The 19,110-nt window shown below is 46.3% G+C and overlaps 1 protein-coding gene across 1 annotated transcript in view; it reads left to right on the forward strand.

Annotated features, from left to right (window-relative positions):
• Nucleotides 1–19,110, forward strand: part of LOC129693700 (uncharacterized) — an 82,980-nt gene that overhangs the window by 32,265 nt on the left and 31,605 nt on the right. The window contains exons 8-9 of the mRNA XM_055630482.1: nt 3,683–3,756; nt 8,932–9,508. Coding sequence (XP_055486457.1) covers nt 3,683–3,756; nt 8,932–9,508 — 651 coding nt within the window. The remainder of the gene's footprint in view (nt 1–3,682; nt 3,757–8,931; nt 9,509–19,110) is intronic.

The raw sequence follows: 19,110 nt of genomic DNA on the forward strand, positions 1-19,110 counted from the left end.
CCACTGCCTCACGGTGTGTAATAAGCATGTTGGGCGCAGTGTGGTGCCCACTGCCTCACGGTGTGTAATAAGCATGTTGGGTGCTGTGTGGTGCTTGCAGATAGATTTCCCTCCAACTCCACCTGTACATAGTATTGTACGGTGATAACGGCTTTAAAAGCATTCACCGGGTGAGGGGGGGTTAACAAGCTTGTGGATCCAAGGTCCAGTTTGTTATTGCTGTGAACACAAATATTCCCACTTTGTTGTTTTGAGGGGGATGAGTTGTTAAGGCAGGTTGCTAGGATGAGTTGTTAAATGGTTTTTATGAAGTTAAATAAAGTTTGCACCAAATGACATGATGTGGTCTTCTGTATCCATCCACATGGCTACAATTCTGAAACCTCCAGTCTGACATGGCTCAGCCATTCGTAGAAGCTGGAACAATACAGCACAGCAACCGGGCTTGAAAGTCTCGAGAAGGGTCTCGACCCGAAATGTCACCCATTCCTTCTATCCAGAGATGCTGCCTGTCCCGCTGAGTTACTCCAGCATTTTGTGTCTACCTTCAGTGTAAACCAACTACAGGCCCTTCCGTTCACCGTGTCTGTGCCGATGAGGATCTAAACTGTACATCTTCCTTCACCTTGGCTATATCTCCTCAAATCTCTAACTGCTTATGTGCCTTTTGAAATGTGTCCTAAGTGTTGCTGTTGTATTTGTTCCCTCTCTTCCCCTGACAGTGCGCTCCAGGCACCTACTGCTCTCTTGTGTAAACAAATATATTCTGACAACTCTATTCCGCTACACAACACTCAGGAACAGCTCCTTCCCATCTGGTATTAGGCTTCTCAATGATCTTTCCATAAGTACAGTCTCATTCTGCTCTCCCCCATTGCAGACATTGGACTTTGTCTTTGAAACTGTTGTGCTTCAATGTTGAAAACTGTAGTCTGCACTCTGTATCTTTTCCTTCACTCCACCTATTGTAGCTGAGTTTGTATGGGTTGTGTTTATGTGTGGTATTATCCGACTTTGAATGGATAGCATGAAAACCAGGCTTTTCACTGTACTTTTGTACATGTGACAGTAATAAACCTAAACCGAAGTCTACAACTTGCCACATAAATCTCCTTTAAACTTCTCTCCTGTCACCTTCATGCCCCTGTCCCACTTCGGAAACCTGAACAAAACCTCTGGAGACCTTGCGCCTCACCCAAGGTTTCCGTGCGGTTTCCAGTGGTTGCCGGAGGTTGCAGGTAGTGGAAGCAGGTAGGAGACTGACAAAAACCTCCGGGAACCGCACGGAAACCTTGGGTGGGGCCCAAAGTCTCCAGAGGTTTCCGTTCAGGTTTCCTAAGTGGGACAGGGGCATAAAGCTACGGTGTCTACCCCAAGAACATCCAATAGAACAGCACAGGAGGAGGATCTTTTGCCCACAATGTCTGTGCTGAACATTACCCCAAAATAAGCTCATCACCATTACCTACACATGATCCATATCCCTCCATTCCCTGCATATCCATGTGCCATTCTAAAACTCTCTTAAGTACTACTATATTCACTGGAATTTAGAAGGATGAGAGGGCATCTTATAGAAATATATAAAATGATTAAGGGATTGGACACACTAGATGCAGGAAAAATGTTCCCGATGTTGGGGGAGTCCAGAACCAGTGGTCACAGTTTAAGAATAAGGGGTAGGCCATTTAGGACTGAGATGAGGAAAAGATTTTTCACCCAGAGAGTTGTGAATCTGTGGAATTCTCTGCCACAAAAGGCAGTGGGGGGCAATTCACAGAAAGTATTCAAGAGATAGTTAGATATAGCCATAGGGTTAATGGAATCAAGGGATATAGTTGGCTCTGTACTGTACACTGACAATGACAATTAAAAAATTGAATCTGAATCTGAATCTGGTATAGGGAGAATGCAGGAACATGGTACTATTCTGGATTATCAGCCATGAGCATATTGAATGTCGGTGCTGGCTCGAAACGCCGAATGGCTTCCTCCTGCACCTATTTCCTATATTTCTTTGTTTTACTATGGCTTCCTCCTGCACCTATTTCCTATATTTCTTTGTTTTACTATTGCTGCTGCCTCCACCACCATCCCTGGTAGTATGTTCCAGGATAGACACTAAAAGCTGGAGTAACTCAGCGGGTCAGCCCACATCTCTGGAAGAAATGAATAGCGATGTTTTGGATCGAGACCCTTCAGACTGGCCTAGAGAGAGAGAGAGAGAGAGAGAGAGAGAGCGTTTTATTGTCATGTGTCCCTGATAGGACAATGAAATTCTTGCTTTCCTTTAGTACATCAGAACATAGTAGGCACGAATACAGAACATATCAGTGTGTCCATCTATATATATATAAAACTCAAATCAGTCCGCCTGCAGTACGGATCCCTTCCTGCCTTTCGATTCGTTGACGGCTGCTCCTTCCTCAGCTTCCAACACACTTCGAAACAATGTTGCAAGACAGGAACACTGAACTTTTCACTGCTGCAGCAGGCAGGGATTTTTTTTAAAGAGGCAGGGCAGTGCTGGAATCTTACTTTTGAGAACGGCTTCAGTTCCATTGGAGGAGACGGGTGCATGGTGGAATATTGGGTTGGGGGATCACACCATTGGGGGAGCAGACCCAACGGGTCTGCACTTGGTCTAGTGTACCATAAATATATACACACGTGAATAATGAAACTGAAAAAGTGCAAATAAACGGATCATGGGCTATCAATGTTCAGAATTTTGTCCGAGCTGAGTTTAATAGCCTGATGGCTGTGGGGAAGGGGCTTAACCTGGTCGTTGCAGTCTTCAGGCTCCTGTACCTTCTACCTGGGTGTGGCCAGGATGGTGTGGGTCATTGATGATACTGCCAGCCTTTTTGATGCAGCGACTGTGATAGATGGTCGGGAGGTGAGAGCCGATGATGGACTGGGCAATGTTGACCACTTTTTGTAGTCTTTTCCGCTCCAGGGCGCTCAAGTTTCCGAACCAAGCCACGATGCAACCTTTCAGTCTCGGGCCTCCTCCATTGCCAAAGTAGGGCAATTTGCAAACTGAAGGAGCAGCCCCTCACATTCCATTTGACAGCTTAAAACCCAACAATATTGTGAGAAAAGGGTTAATAGGGATGGTTGATTTATACTAGAACTCTGAAATATATAACTTAGAAAGAAATGAGCTGTCAGCAGAAGCCAGACTGCTGGTAGAATAAAGTAACAATATACAGAACAGAGAGAAATTCTAGATAAAGAAAGTAACAAAGATAAAAACTCCAGCAGAAGCCTTTGACGTCAGGAGATGGTCCGAGACGTTCCTGGACATTCTCGTGGGAATGTGGGCTTTATGTTATGATTGGACGAAACTCGATGGGGAGACATGAGGTAGTGACCATAGTGAAGAAAGGTATAAAGATAGAAAGCATCTCCATCTTCTTGTGCCTCTAGGGGACATCAGAGGAGAGGCACCTATTCTGCAGAATATGAAATTAATAAAAACACTTCTTTGTCTGAATTTGTCTCAAGAGCATTTGTGATTTTTGAATCTCACAACTTGGGGGCTCGTTTCCGAGATCCAATACTCTGGACAGCTGACGGGAGTAGACGGACGAAGGGAAGGTGCACCCTGCTGAGTTCAGCGGTCTCAGACTCCTTGCTTGCCATCAGCTGTTTAAGCAGTAGTATCCGGACCACACAGAGACTCGGCAAAGAAGTGGAAGTAGTTGGAAATCGCGAAAAATCAATCGAGCAATTCCAGTGCATGGCACCCAGGTAGGAAAATGACTATTAAGTACTTCCTGGGCAATTGAGAATGATGAACACGTATTAAGAATATATAAGACCTTGTACGGGCAAGGCAGATATGATGAACACGGTATTGAGAATATGATGAACACGGTATTAAGAATATGATTATGCTAAATAAGGTAATTAAACACGGTGTTAAGAAAAAGGGAGGGGAAAAGGCTGTAGGCCAAATCCCCGCATTCTGCCCAATAGTCCGTTGGGGCAAATGCAGAGCCGCTGGGGGTCAAAATACCCAGGGAAGAGAGAAGACAGGGGCTGGGGTGGACGAAGATCACCCGGCCAACAGGATGGGGAGTCAAAGGGCAGAAGGGCTTTTTTGGTAAGATGTTTGGTAGAAATTAGACCCCTGAGGGAGGTACCTAGGAGAGGACCCTGAGGGGGAAGGGGGTTTGTTAAATAGCCTCCTTGAAGATCCTATAGGTCTGACAAGAACAGTTAGATCAATTCCTTTTCACAGAAGTGAAAAACAAGTAGTAAAGATTATGTTGCAGGCAGTAGAAAAACAGCAAATAAGGAACAGAGAGAGACAGGATGATGAGGGAGTTACTCCCGAAAGTAGCAGATAAGAAGACGGCAAAGGCCGGGGACAAGAGTGCAGGACAGGGAGAAAATATAAAATGAATAATCTATTTGAAGTAAGAACGGAACAAATGTGATTTGTATGTAAAAACCGGTTTGGAACGAATGGTTGTAAGATGAAAGGTTGGAATGAACAAGTTGTAAAATTGAACACAGACGGCCCCCCCGTGGTGGGGGCGATATTTCCACTGTAGTTAAAAATACTGCAAGCCGTGGGGGATTGCGAACAAGCTGTAAAATTAACTCTTTGTATCCTCGTAACCTGGAAAAGGGAAGTTGTAAAAATCAGCTTTTGATTTTCTTTTAATCGTTTCTTGATGTTCTTTTAGATTTCTTGTCAGTAAAGTTAATTTGGAAAATTGTTACTAGTGCTAGGAATTGGACATTTAAAATAATGGTGAATATGGATTGAAATAATTGGAAATAAGTTAATTGATGAAACATGACCAGCTTTTATGATTTGTTGTTTTATGGTAGACATTCAAGTTGAGAAACAGAGAGAGAGAGATAGACACAGAAACACAGAGAGAGAGAGAGAGACAGAGACACAGAGAAACACAGAGAGAGAGAGAGAGAGAGATACAGACACACAGAAACACAGAGAGAGAGAGATACAGACACAGAAATACAGAGAGAGAGAGAGAGAGAGAAAGACACAGAAACACAGAGAGAGAGAGAGAGAGAGAGAGATACAGACAGAGAAACAGAGAGAGAGAGAGCCAGATACAGAGAGAGGAAAGACAGAGACACAGAAAGAGAGAGAAAGAGACAGAGAAGCAGAAGTAGGAGACGACAGGATGACACAGATTATCCCTTGGAGCACCCATGAACTGAGAGGGCTAAAATTAAAAAAATAAAATTTAAAAAAAATGGATTAGGGCTTTGGAGGAGGAGAACGTGGGACGATTATTGGTCATGAAAGATTTGAAGGCACCATTGGTAAAAGTGGTGGGAACCGCTAAGTGTCAGATAAAGATGCATGATGTAAATTGTTACAATGACCGGAATAGACTACAAACATGGCCGCCGCTCACAAACGTACTGGCAACAGCGCCACCGTCAGCTCAGCTGCCAGTACTACAGCCTGACTACCGGCTACAGCGCCATCATTTGGTTGGATGCCGTCACTGCAGCATGACTACTGGCCACAGCGCCATCTTCTGGTTGGATGCCGTCATGACCGATGGTATGCAGGCCCCTCAGCAAATATTACCCACTTATGGTGAACTCCAAGGAACAAAGGGGAATGAAATGGTGGAGAGTTGAAAATGAACAAGAAATAGAAGGCAACCAGTGAAAATTATATTATGAACTATTGTGGTGGAAGTCATTCTTCTTAAAGTCAAGCAGAATTGAAGGAGGTGGTGGGATTGTCATTTATTTCCAACCCCCGATTCAGCAAACAGTTGGTCTCTGCGGTCAATGTCAATGAACAAAGCCCCTGGTTGAAAAGACTGAAATAAGTGATGAACTGACACAAGTGAGTCCTATGAGGGAACTAAGCGGGGCCAGAGAATTACATGCCAATAATACATGTCTTGGGGAACTTTTCCTCAAAGTCCTATCAGAAGTGAAATTAATTTGGCGATTATAAGCCCTAACAGGACTGGGGTCCCCAAGAGAGAGGAAGGGATTTAAGGAAAGATGTCAAGAAAGGCTAGGATGAGGTAGGTTTTTTTATTAGATGGGAAAGGCAGAGTTGAAAGTTGAGGGGGAACTTCTTTACTCAGAGAGTGGTAGCTGTGTGGAATGAGCTTCCAGTGAAGGTGGTGGAGGCAGGTTCGATATATGGTTATATGGTATACCCTTAGAAAGTATTTGCTGATGTGGACAATTTGTTGGTTTGTTCCACAAGTGAAGAGAGAGAAATACTTCAGAATATAAGACAGCGGATGATGACCTTGGGAAAGGCAGGATATAGTTCAGACTAGATCGGAATAAATGTTGAAATTGTATGGTGAAACAGAAAAAGTACATGTCAAAGAAGTTAAATTAAAATGCAGACAAAGCAGCTGAAACAGCATCTGGAAGAGATGTCCAGGGTAAGTCTGAATCGATTTAGGTATGAGCACTGTAGTGTCGTTTATGCTGAATAAGGTAATAAAGAGGTTTGGTAAACCTACAGAAATCAGCTTTGACAACGGATTGTTTTCATTTGATGAAAAGAATAAATGGAACATTGAAGGTTAATATAAATAAGATTTGTGTAATGCTCTGCCATTGGCACTGAAGAAATGTTGCATGCAAACTAACCAGTGGGTGGCACAATGGAGAAGTCCCTACAAGGGACCGAGTTTGGAACAGTTAAAGATAGAATTAAAAAAGTATATGATACAGTTAATTATGATATACAAGTCTATTTATGAACAGGTAAAGTAAAAGCTGTTGGAGATGGACCAGGAGGAAGGACCCTTTAAACCTGAAGACAAGGTGTATGTATGAGTTTTCTAAATCACCGACCGATGTTCGTTTAGAAGGTTGAGATACCTAGTACGATTTCAATAATTACATGAGGGCTGTCCCACAGGTACGAATAGATAATAGCCCTTAGGTTAGTGAACAGGAGGACAAAGAAGAGTAGAGTTTTAACAAGAACTTGTTTGACATCAGTGGTGGGAAATAATGGAAAGGATACTAAAGACAATATTATAGGAATTTGGATTAATAGGGTAGGATTAGGAAGAATTAGCATGGATTTGTGATTGTGATATTTGACTAATCTTGATTTTTCTTAAAAGAGGTTATTAGGAAAATTGATGAGGTTAAAGTGGTGAACTTCAGTAAGGCCTTTGACAAGGTTCAATTATAGGAAACAGGTTACCAAAATAGAGAGTACAGAGGAGATCAATTAGAATGTTGACTGGGTTTCAGCAACTAAGATACAGAGAAAGGTTGAACAAGTTAGGTTTTTATTATTTGGGAAAGATAGAAGAAATACCCACCATGGTAATGATGTTTTCTTAAGGAACTGTTTACTGGCAGTATCTCGTTGTATTACAGAATTAAAAACCAAGGGGCTGCTGGCACAGAGTCCCCATCTCGACTTGCCAATCCATTCTGTGAAAGCAGAAAACTGGGTTCTTGTAAAATCATGGAAAGAAGAAAAGCTGCAACCAAAGTGGACTGGACCCTACCTTGTGTTACCGAGACAGCAGTACGAACAAAAGAAAAAGGGTGGACACACGCAAACCGATTTAAGGGTCCTGTGGAGGCCCCACCAGACAATATCAGCCCGTAGACTGTGCGTGAAGGGAAGGAACCATTGACTTTGTGCCTATTCGGATGTTGTATCATTCCCTGCGCTGGCCTTCAGAACACAGTATGACTAGCGAGAGGAGGATAGGGAGGCGAAGAATCTGCTGCTAGCACTAGAAAAGGAAGATATAGTATAAATCAAAAGATGCGTAGCAAAAAGAAAAATGGTGGATTGTGAGAAAAGGGTTAATAGGGATGGTTGATTTATACTAGAACTCTGAAAAATATAACTTAGAAAGAAATGAGCTGTCAGCAGAAGCCAGACTGCTGGTAGAATAAAGTAACAATATACAGAACAGAGAGAAATTCTAGATAAAGAAATTAACAAAGATAAAAACTCCAGCAGAAGCCTTTGACGTCAGGAGATGGTCCGAGATGTTCCTGGACATTCTCGTGGGAATGTGGGCTTTATGTTATGATTGGACGAAACTCGATGGGGAGACATGAGGTAGTGACCATAGTGAAGAAACGTATAAAGATAGAAAGCATCTCCATCTTCGTGTGCCTCTAGGGGACATCAGAGGAGAGGCACCTATTCTGCAGAATATGAAATTAATAAAAACACTTCTTTGTCTGAATTTGTCTCAAGAGCATTTGTGATTTTTGAATCTCACAATATGAACATTAAATTATCCAATTTTAAGTAACCTCCCACCCCCAATTTCCAGTGACCCCACTGCCAGTTTGCATCCATTACTTCCTGACCCACTTCTTCCCCTGTCCCTTCTATATCCCTGTCTCTGGGTTCACATTTCACTAATTCTCCCGAACACCATTTTGTCTACGTTTCATCTATTGCCTTTGTCCACCCATCTGTCAATCCACCACCCCCCTCCCCCCCCCCCCCCATCATCTGCATCCACCCATCACTTGCCAGGCTTTGGCCTGCCCCACCTCTCTATTTCAGCTTACCCCCGCTACAGTAAGTCGGAATAAAGATACCCACCCAAAACATCACCTGTCTATTTCCTCTGAGTCCTTCCAGCACTTTGTATTCCACTCAAGCTTTTCATTTACAGTAATCTCATTTCATTCTCCCCAACTTGCCCAGACTCCAGCAACCACCCACACTACATTCTAAGTGTTTTGGGTTTTTTTTCCCTTAGGGGATATTTTATTTCAAATTGAGAAGAATCGCTATATCGCCAAATACTATTGAGCTTCTACAAGTGTACAGCGGAGAGCATGTTGACCAGTTACATCACGGCCTGGTTCAGCAACTCGAACGCCCGGGAATGAAGGAGATGACAAGACGTGGTAAACACTGCCCTGTCCCTCTCCCCACCAAATGCTGGAGTAAATCAGCGGGCCGGGTAACATCTCGAGAGAAGAGGCATTGGCTGCCCGACCCGCTGAGTTACTCCAGCATTGTCTATCTTTACAATCTGCAGATTTGTGCAAAGAAATGTACCGGAAATCGCCGCTTCTCCATCCGAGCGAAAGTGAAACTTCACGGCCCGCGACAGCAATGGCGAGCATAGACGTGCTACAGTCGATGAAAGATGAGGCGCTTTGCCCCATCTGCTTGGATTTCTTTGTCGATCCTGTAACGATAGACTGCGGTCACAATTACTGCCGGACCTGCATCGTCCGGCACTGGCAGTCGGAGCGAGGGACGATCACTTGCCCGCAGTGCCGGGCGCTGTTGCCCGAGAAGACGCTCAGGCCCAACCGGTTCGTGTCCAACATCGTGGAGAATGTACTGAAGCTGAGACTGGACGAGGCGGTGGTTCAGACGGAGCTCCGCTGCCAGGTGCACGACGAGAGGCTGAAGGTTTACTGCAGCGATGACCGGAGGGCGATCTGTGTGGTGTGTGCCACGTCCCGCGATCACCAGGGCCACTCCACCAGCCCGATTGGCGAGGCCGCTGAACTCTATAAGGTAGGAACCCGCGCTCACAGTAAATTTGTACAGCGGGGAAACAGACCTCTCTGTCCATCCAGTCCTCACCCATCATGCAGAACAAAGAGTAGTACAGTACAGGAACAAGCCCTACGGCCCACAGTGGCATAGCATGTAGAACAGTACAGCACAGGAACAGGCCATTCGGCCCACACTGTTAGAGACTGTAGAATAGTACAGCACAGGAACAGGCCCTTCGACCCACAGTGTCACAGAATGTAAAAAAGTACAGGACAGCACCAGGCCCTTCGGCCCACACTGTCACAGAATGTAGAGACTCTCTCTAACTTCTACAGGTGCATAGTAGAGAGCATGCACCGGTTGCATCGTGGCTTGGTTCGGCAATTTGAGTGCCATGGAGAGGAAAAGACTACAAAAAGTAGTTAAACACTGCCCAGTCCATCATCGGCTCTGACCTTCCTTCCATCGAGGGGATTTATCGCAGTCGCTGCCTCAAAAAGGCTGGCAGTATCATCAAAGACCCACACCATCCTGGCCACACACTCATCTCCCTGCTACCTTCAGGTAGAAGGTACAGGAGTCTGAAGACCGCAACAACCAGGTTCAGGAATAGCTACTTCCCCTCAGCCATCAGACTATTAAACCTGGCTCGGACAAAACTCTGATTATTAACAACCACTTTCTGTTATTTGCACTTTACCAGTTATTTATTCATGTGTGTATATATTTAGATCAGGGTATATGGACACATTTATCTGTTTTGTAGTAAATGCCTACTATTTTCTGTGTGCTTAAGCAAAGCAAGAATTTCATTGTCCTATACAGGGACACATGACAATAAACTCACTTGAACTTGAACTTGAAAAGTACAGCACAGAACCCTTCGGCCCACTGTCAGAGCACATAGAACAGTACAGCACAGGTCCTTCGGACCACAGTTTCATAGAACATAAAACATTACAGCACAGGAACAGGCCATTCGGCCCACACTGTTGGAGTAACTCAGTGGGACAGGCAGTGTCGCTAGAGAGAAGGAATGGGTGATGTTTTGGGTCGTCTTGACCCGAAATGTGAACCATTCCTTCAATCTAGAGATGCTCCCTGTCCCACTGAGTTACTCCAGCATTTTGTGTCGATCTTCTATAAAATAAAGTACAGTACAGGAACAGGCCCTTCGGCCCACTGTGTCGTAGAATTTACAAAAGTAGAGTGCAGATGCTGGTTTAAACTGAAGATAGACACAAAATGCTAGAGTAACTCAGTGAGACAGGCAGAATCGCCAGGGGAAATGGGTCGTCTCAACCCAAAATGTCAACCATTCCTTCTCTCAAGAGATGCTGCCTGAGCCGCTGAGTTACTCCAGCATTTTGTGTCTATCTTCTCTAATAAATACAGCACAGGAACAGCTCCTTCGGCCCACCGTGTCATACAATACAGAGCAGTAATCAATACAGATGCAGTTGTACAGGGCCCCAGTGAGACCACACCTGGAGTATTGTGTGCAGTTTTGATCCCCTAAAGTGAGGAAAGACATTCTTGCTATTGAGGGAGTGCAGAGTAGGTTGACAAGGTTAAATCCCAGGATGGCCGGACTATCTTATGCTGAGAGAATGGAGTCGCTGGGCTTGTACACTCTGGAGTTTAGACGGATGAGAGGGGATCTTATTGAAACATATAATATTGTTAAGGTTTTGGACACGCTAGAGGAAGGTAACATGATCCCGATGTTGGGGGAGTCCAGAACCAGGGGCCACAGTTTAAGAATAAGGAATAAGCCATTTAGAATGGAGACGAGGAAACACTTTTTCTCACAGAGAGTGGTGAGTCTGGAATTCTCTGCCTCAGAGGGTGGTGGAGGCTGGTTCTCTGGATACTTTCAAGAGAGAGCTAGATAAGGCTCTTAAAGATAGCGAAGTCAGGGGATATGGGGAGAAGGCAGGAACAGGGTACTGATTGTGAATGACCAGCCATGATCACATTGAATGGCGGTGCTGGCTCAAAGGGCCAAATGGCCTATTGCAGGGCTCTCGCTTAACTTTTTTTCCCTGTTGCCAGCCGGGCAACCTTGGCAGCTTTTTAGGTTGCCAAATGACAGTTTAGGTTGTCATTTAAGGTGGCTTGCATGACGCGTGCGATAATGTGCTCGGACGAAGTGCGTAGTTACCAGTCGGAAATATACTCAATGAAGCATTCACATATTATTTCTGCTTCAAATAAAGTCACAAACTAAACATTCACCAATCAAGACATGATATATCCCACAATGACATGCAGCAAAATTATAAGACAGTATCTCAACTCTTTTTACACATTGCAATTAATGCAATTTCTATTAGTTCTTTCCACTTCCAAACAAAAATGTGGTTGGATTATTCAGCGTATGATCAACCTGTGTCAATAAATCCTGGACCATGATAACATATATGCGTACGTATAGTTGTGAATGTTACTCATTAAATAACTGCAGTACTGATATTCCATATTAAGAGCATTGATTTGCCGTTAAAACGAATTCTGTAATAACGTGTCAACGGCAGCAGTGAATGTTTCATGTGTTCACAATATAATTAATCCATCTTTATGGATTAAAACAAATAATAACATTGGGAATTAAAACACATTCCGATTGCATTCCGACAAACATAGTCAATGTTCGTTCTGAAGCCATTTCCTTGACAATAGGGTCAGGGAGGGTGTGTGTGTGAATCAGTGCGGGGTGAATAGATGGCGGGGGGGGGGGGGGGAGGGGGGGGGGGGGAAGACATTCGATGCAGAATGGATGGATCGAGGCAGGTGAATTAGTTTGTGTTGGTTGGAGTAGGTAAAATTGTGAGGGGAGAGCACGGGGGATGTCAGTGATGTTGTCGTATGGGATGGATGTCGTACAGTGATGTTCAGTACGGAATGGATGGGGTAGAGAAAAGTGCTGGAGAAACTTAGCGGGTGAGGCAGCATCTATGGAGCGAAGGAAATAGGCAACGTTTCGGGTCGAGACCCTTCTTCAGACTGTTCCCTCCATTCTTGAATGGGAGGATCAGTACAGGATGGATGGGGGGGGGGGGGGGGGATCAGCGCAGGATGAATGGGGGGGGGGGGGTCAGTACAGTGTGGATCGGAGGGTCTGTGCAGGATGAATGAGGGGAAGGTGCAGGGTAAATGGAGGGTGGGTCAGTACGGGATGAATGCGTGGATTCGTACAGGATGGATGGGGGATCAGTACAGGATGGATGGAGGAGAAGTGCAGGATGGATGGGAAAGGGGCATGTACAGGGTGAATTGGGGAACCAGTGCAGGATGGATGGAGGGCAGGAGAATCAATGCAAGGTGGATAGGGTGATCAGCGCAGGATGAATAGATTGGGGGGGGATGGGGTGGAGCACAGGGGATGTCAATGAGGACTGAATAGAGGCGGGAATGCGGATCAGTGCTGGATGTAGAGGAGGGGTCCCAGGATAAGGGAGGGGGGGGGGGGGCGAGGTATAGAGGAAGGAGGGTCAGCGCTCCTCGGACAACATCGCCCCGCTGCCTTGGCCATTGGGATTTCCTCGCCACCGCCTCCCTCCTCCGCCAGCCAACAGCAAATTGCCGGGCCGAGCGGTGCAGCTCAAAGATCCTATAGCTATCGGATCGATGGTGCAGCTGCTTCAGAAGTGGCGCAGCGAAAGACGGGTCCCGCACAGCAGCAGCAGCAGCTGCCGCGACAGCAGCTCCCTCCACCTCCTCTACCCTGATAGCGGATGCTGCTTGCAAACCCGCCTACGGCATAACCGCTTTCAATACAAACCCGCACGCCGAGGCCCCCTCCCTCCCTCCTCCCGGCCTCGGCGTGCGGGAGGGTTTGTTTTGAAAGAGTGCCATCAGCGGGTTTGCAAGCAGCGGCCCTTATCAGGCCGGGCGGGGGGCGGGAGGAGGAGGAGATGTGTCGCTGTTCGGGGGCCGTCATTCGCTGCAACCATTCATCACCCCGCACCTAGTATCTTTCCCACGCAATACATCCGTCACCGCCGACACAAAACATTGCGTTCCTTTTCTCCAGAGATGCTGCCTGACCCGCGGAGTTACTCCAGTTTTTGTGTCTATCTTCGGTACAAACCAGTATCTGGTTGCCAAGCCGGGCAAAATTACTCGGTGTTTAGGTTGCCCGGCGGCGCTTTGAGTGGTCAATGGCACCCGGGCAACCGTTAATTTTGAGCCCTGCTATTGTCTATTGTCTATAGTACAGAAACGGGCCCTTTGGCCCACAGTGTTATATAACAGAAATATACAGCACAGGAACAGTCCATTTTGCCCGCAGTGTCAAAGAATGTAGAAAAATATAGCACATAAGTAGGCCCTACAACTCACTATGTCAAAGAATATAGAAAGGTCACCTCCTTCCAGGGACCCAAACAGACTTTCCAAGTGAGAGAGAGGTACACATGCACCTCCCCAAAGCTAATCTACGATGTTGCTGATTTGGTTTCCTATCCATGTTCTCCAGAGATGCTGCCTGATACGCTGAGTGACTCCAGCACTTTGTGCGTTTTTACAGGAAAGTACAGCACAGGTGCAGACCTTTCAGCCCCCAGTGTCGTTGTGTTGATTCACGTTTCTCTCTCACATCGGTTGTTTCGACAATAATCGACCAGGCACCGGGGGTTGCTTTAAACGTACGTTTATTGAGCAGGAGTCTTCACACAGGTTAACAACCTAGCAAAGAGTCAAGCTGACTGCCCTTAATTGCAAGGCTCTTTATATGTTAATGCCACACGTAATTAGCACCTACCCTTCCACATTCCCCCCCCCCCCTGTGATCCTTTATTCCCCCTGCATCTTATGTCCTTTGTTTCAGTCTACCTGGCCAACCATTTTGTCTTACAGAACAGTCTTATAGCATTGATTCAGAATTTCTATTCATCATTCCCCCCTTTTGCCATTCTTATGGCAACACTCATAGTCCATTTAAAAGTCCCATTCGCCGAATCTCGTAACCTTTTAGTTCCCTGGCCAAGGCTTCTTGGACCGTCCGACCTTTATCCCCCAATTCTCCTTCCTCACTCACTTCATCGTTTTCGCTGTCGTTGGGGAATGGTAACAGTCTCTCCTGCTCACGCTGTAAGACCATCATTCGTACAGAATTTTTAGTTTCCTCGGGGGTGGTCCCCAAACCCAATAAGGCCACCATTAATCGGGCTTGACAGGGACCGTTTTTTTTGTCCTGGCACTTCACCAGTTGTTCAGTTCTGCCCCATGCAGGGGATGGGGTAAACAGGGAGGTAACTGATGTCATTTGTGGATAACAAACCACCTGCCCCTTCCCGAATAGCTCGTTGTGTGCCTGGATGAATAAATTGGAGTTTTCTCGTTCCCCTCTCTTTTCCCGTTTGTTCCGTCCGTGTTCAGGCTTTGTCCATTTCCAGCCAAAACCGATTAACCCTGCAGTGGTCGCCACACATATTAATGCCACAAAGACCCTCATCTCAGCAATTTATTTCGTATCTGTGAAGACAAGGGAGGGAAAAAGAAAAGAACGTGCAATTTCATGGCAAAATTAATTCGTGCCCTGCTTCCCGTGGACTGGATCCCCCCTCCCTGACCTCGACCTCCTCCCTTTGCTTGGTGTCACCAACCACTTTGCAATGGTGCAAATGCACCCACGCCGATCGTCCTTCTACCTTTACCGCGGTGGGGGTGGTGAGGAGAACCTGGAAGGGGCCCAACCATCGAGGAGAAAGGGTGTCCTTACGAACCCAATTCTTAATCAACACATAAGAACCCGGGGTGATCCGTCCATTAACGGGAAAATCTATGTCGCCCACATAAGCGGCCTTGACCTCCCCATGAATCTCACGCAGGGCCCTTGTAAGGGCAAGGACGTAAGAGACCATCTCCTCCGTCATGTGATGCAATGTCATTGTGGCCGGGATAATGTCTGTCCAGGGGGTGCGCAGAGGTCGGCCATAGATGATCTCTGCAGGAGACAACCTTGTCTTCCCTGCTGGAAGGACTCTGATCTGGAACAAAGCAACAGGCAACATTTTAACCCAGGTGGAGCCCGATTGGTCCACCAGCTTGGCCAGCTTGGTCTTCAGGGTCTGGTTCAAGCGTTCCACCATTCCTGCAGCCTGTGGGCGATAAGCACAATGCAGCCGCTGGGTTACGCCCAGCTGTCGGTACAATTCTTTATTGATAGCGGCAATAAAGTGAGGGCCGTTATCCGAACTGATGGTGTTTGGAACCCCAAAGCGAGGAACAACCTGCCGTAATAAAATAGACACCACCGTAGAGGCAGTGCAATCAGTGGTTGGAAAAGCTTCAATCCACCTAGAAAACACATCAACAATAACAAGTACATGTTTATAACACTGACACTTAGGCAAATCAATAAAATCCGTCTGTAAGGTTTCAAACGGAGCAGTAGGTAATGGAGTACGACCCGTCTGGCAGACAACTCCTTTACCAGGGTTGTGTGTAGCACAGGTGAGGCATCGTGCACTAGTTTGGGCTGCCAAAACTTTGTCGAGGATGCCACCATGCCTGTAAGAGAGCGTCTACCAGCAAGGTGGCCCCACAGTGAGTGGCTAGATGTAGGCAATCAACGACCCAGGTCGCTAACTGGTCTGTCATACAGGTCTGTCCGGCCGGCGTGAGCCACAATCCGGAGTCAGCCTTCCGACAGCCCAGCTGCTCCCATTCCATTATAACATCAACAGAGGCGTCCCCCTGTAAGAGCAATACATCATTTATGGTTGGCATAGGTTTCTCAGATTCAGACGAGCCCATAGAAAGGCTTTTCACCTGCCTCATCATACTACCCACCACTTTAAATCTACCGCGTGAAACATACTTAGACGCATCGTCAGCCAACCTGTTACCGATTTGGACTGGGGAATCTCCTGTCGTGTGGGCCGCACATTTGATTACGGCTACCGCAGAGGGCAGGAGGATAGCATTCAACAGGTCAGAGACCAGGATCTGATTGGCAATCTTATGGCCCGTCGAGGTAAGGAATCCCCTGTTTTTCCATAACTCTCTCACATTGGTTGTTTCGACAATAATCGACCAGGCACCGGGGTTGCTTTAAACGTACGTTTATTGATCAGGAGTCTTCACACAGGTTAACAACCTAGCAAAGAGTCAAGCTGCCTGCCCTTAATTGCAAGGCTCTTGATATGTTAATGCCACCGTTGAAAGAGGACCCACACATAATCTCAGACCAGTACATCCCTTAGTCTTCCTGGCAAGGGGGGGGGGGGGGGGGGGGGGGGGGGGGGGGGGGGGGGGGGGGGGGGGGGTGTATTCCTCAATCTTGTCACACTGGGCCTGTGATCCTTTATTCATGACTAAGCAGTAACTGCAAGACATTGTGTATTCCCTCCTAACAGCCTTTTCCAGCAAGCCTGGTCAGCAGCCATCTTATGTCCTTTGTTTCAGTCTACCTGGCCAACCATTTTGTCTTACAGAACAGTCTTATAGCATTGATTCAGAATTTCTATTCATCATTTCGACATAGAAAGGCTCGGCAGAAGAGCAGGCCCTTCTGCCCACAATGTTATAGAATATAGAAACGTACAGGGCAAGAACTGACCCTTCAGCTCACAGTTTCATAGAACATAGAAAAATAGAGCACAGGAACAAGCATTTTGACCCACAATATCTGTGCTGACCATGACGCTGTATAACTAATCCTCGCTGGTTTAGGTTTATTGTTGACACACGGACCAAGGTACGGTGAGAAGCTTTTGTTTGCGTGCTTATCTAATCAAATCAGATATACTCTAAAATAATCGAAACAATCCAAACACGAGGAAAATCAAGAGCAAAGTGAAAGATACCAGAGTGCAGAATATAGTTTCTCAGCAAAATCTCATAAAAGCCACTTTCATATCTGCCTTGCACATCCCCTTTAATCTTGCACCTAAAAGTTATGCCTCTAGTCTTTGACATTTCCTACCTTTTGTGATGAAAATGTTATGATTGTCCACCCTATCAATACCTTTGATAATTTAATAAACATATATGGGGTCTCCCTTCACCCGCCGGCATTCTGGAGAAAACAACCGCTCCTTATAGGTAATACCCTCTAATCGAGACAACATTCTGAACCTTTCTTCAGATCCAACCTGAAAATCCATCTGTTAGTTCTTTCCCCTGATGCTGCCTGACCCGCGGAGTTCCTCCAGCAGTGTTTTACTCAAGATTCTAACATCTGCAGTTTAGTTGAGTTGAGAGATACAGCAGGGAAACAGGCCCTTTAAGGAGAAGATAACTTGCATTGAAGGCAGCCCAGAATAATGCATATTTGTTTGATTGCTCCAATGACGTGTTTGCCTTATGAGTAATGGTTGAGCAGGTTTGTTCAGTATTCATTGCTGATTTGATGAATGAGATGTGACCTTGATGAAACATGGAAGGTTATGAAGGGGATTTGCAAGACAGGTGTTGAGAAGATGATTTCCCTTTTGGGGGAATCTAAAAAGAGGGTCATTATTCAAGAATAAACAGCTCCTCCGTTTAGGTAGGCGGCGCGACCCTGGTCAGCAGCGGCCTCTGCAGCCTGTCCGCGTTTTTATTATTTTTTGTCTGTGTTTTAATGTAGTTTTTGTTATTTTATGTTGGGGTGTGTGTGGGGGGGGGGGGGGGTGGGAGTGGGGGTAACTTTTGAATCTCTCCCTGCACTGGAGACCCGACCTTTTCTCGTTGGGTCTCAGCTGTCGTTGGGGCCGCAACGAGGAGCGGCCTCCAACAGGAAGAAGCCGGGGACTCAGGTGCCGACTCACCTCACCGTCGCGGAGCTGGCCGAGACCGGAGCGGGTGGAGCGGTGGAGGAGCGTTGCCGCTGCCGCCGCTGCTGCTGCTGAGTCGGAGGCTGCTGCTGCGGGTCTGCGGACGGCGGCACCGGGATCCCTGGAGGGAGACCGCTTTTCGGGGCTCCTGCAACGGCGACTTCTCCCGCCCGAGTTGCGGGGTCGAAGAGCTCCTGGAGCGGGGCCTAACACCACTGCCCCGCGCGGCTTGGAATGCGGGACTTTGCGAGCGCACACCGGGGGCTCCAACATCAAGACCCGGTGTGCGACCTTGCATCACCCGGCGTGGCTTTAATGGCCGCGGGACAATCGCCATCGCCAGCCGGGGGCTTTGACTTTGACTCTGACATCGGGGGGGAGAGAGTGCAGTGGAGAGATAAGTTTATTTGGCCTTCCATCACAGCTATGTGATGGATGTTTATGTAAAATGTAATTATGTTGTGTCTGGGGTCTATTTGTGTGTAATGTATGGCTGCAGAAACGGCATTTCATTTGGACCTCCAGGGGTCCAAATGACAATTAAATATACTCTTGACTCTTGACTCTTTTCAGATGGAGAAGCAGTTCAAGTTCAAGTGAGTTTATTGGACAATGAAATTCTTGCTTTCCTTCAGCACACAAAACATAGTAGGCATTTACTACAAAACAGATAAGTGTGTCCATATACCATAATATAAATGTATACACACATGAATAAATAAACTGATAAAGTACAAATAACAGAAAATGGATTATTAATAATAAAAGTTTTGTCCGAGCCAGGTTTAATAGTCTGATGGCTGTGGTGAAGTAACTATTCCTGAACCTGGTTGTTGCAGTCTTCAGGCTCCTGTA

The sequence above is a fragment of the Leucoraja erinacea genome, unplaced genomic scaffold (genome assembly GCF_028641065.1).
Source record: "Leucoraja erinacea ecotype New England unplaced genomic scaffold, Leri_hhj_1 Leri_396S, whole genome shotgun sequence".
Classification (NCBI taxonomy): Eukaryota; Metazoa; Chordata; class Chondrichthyes; order Rajiformes; family Rajidae; genus Leucoraja; species Leucoraja erinaceus.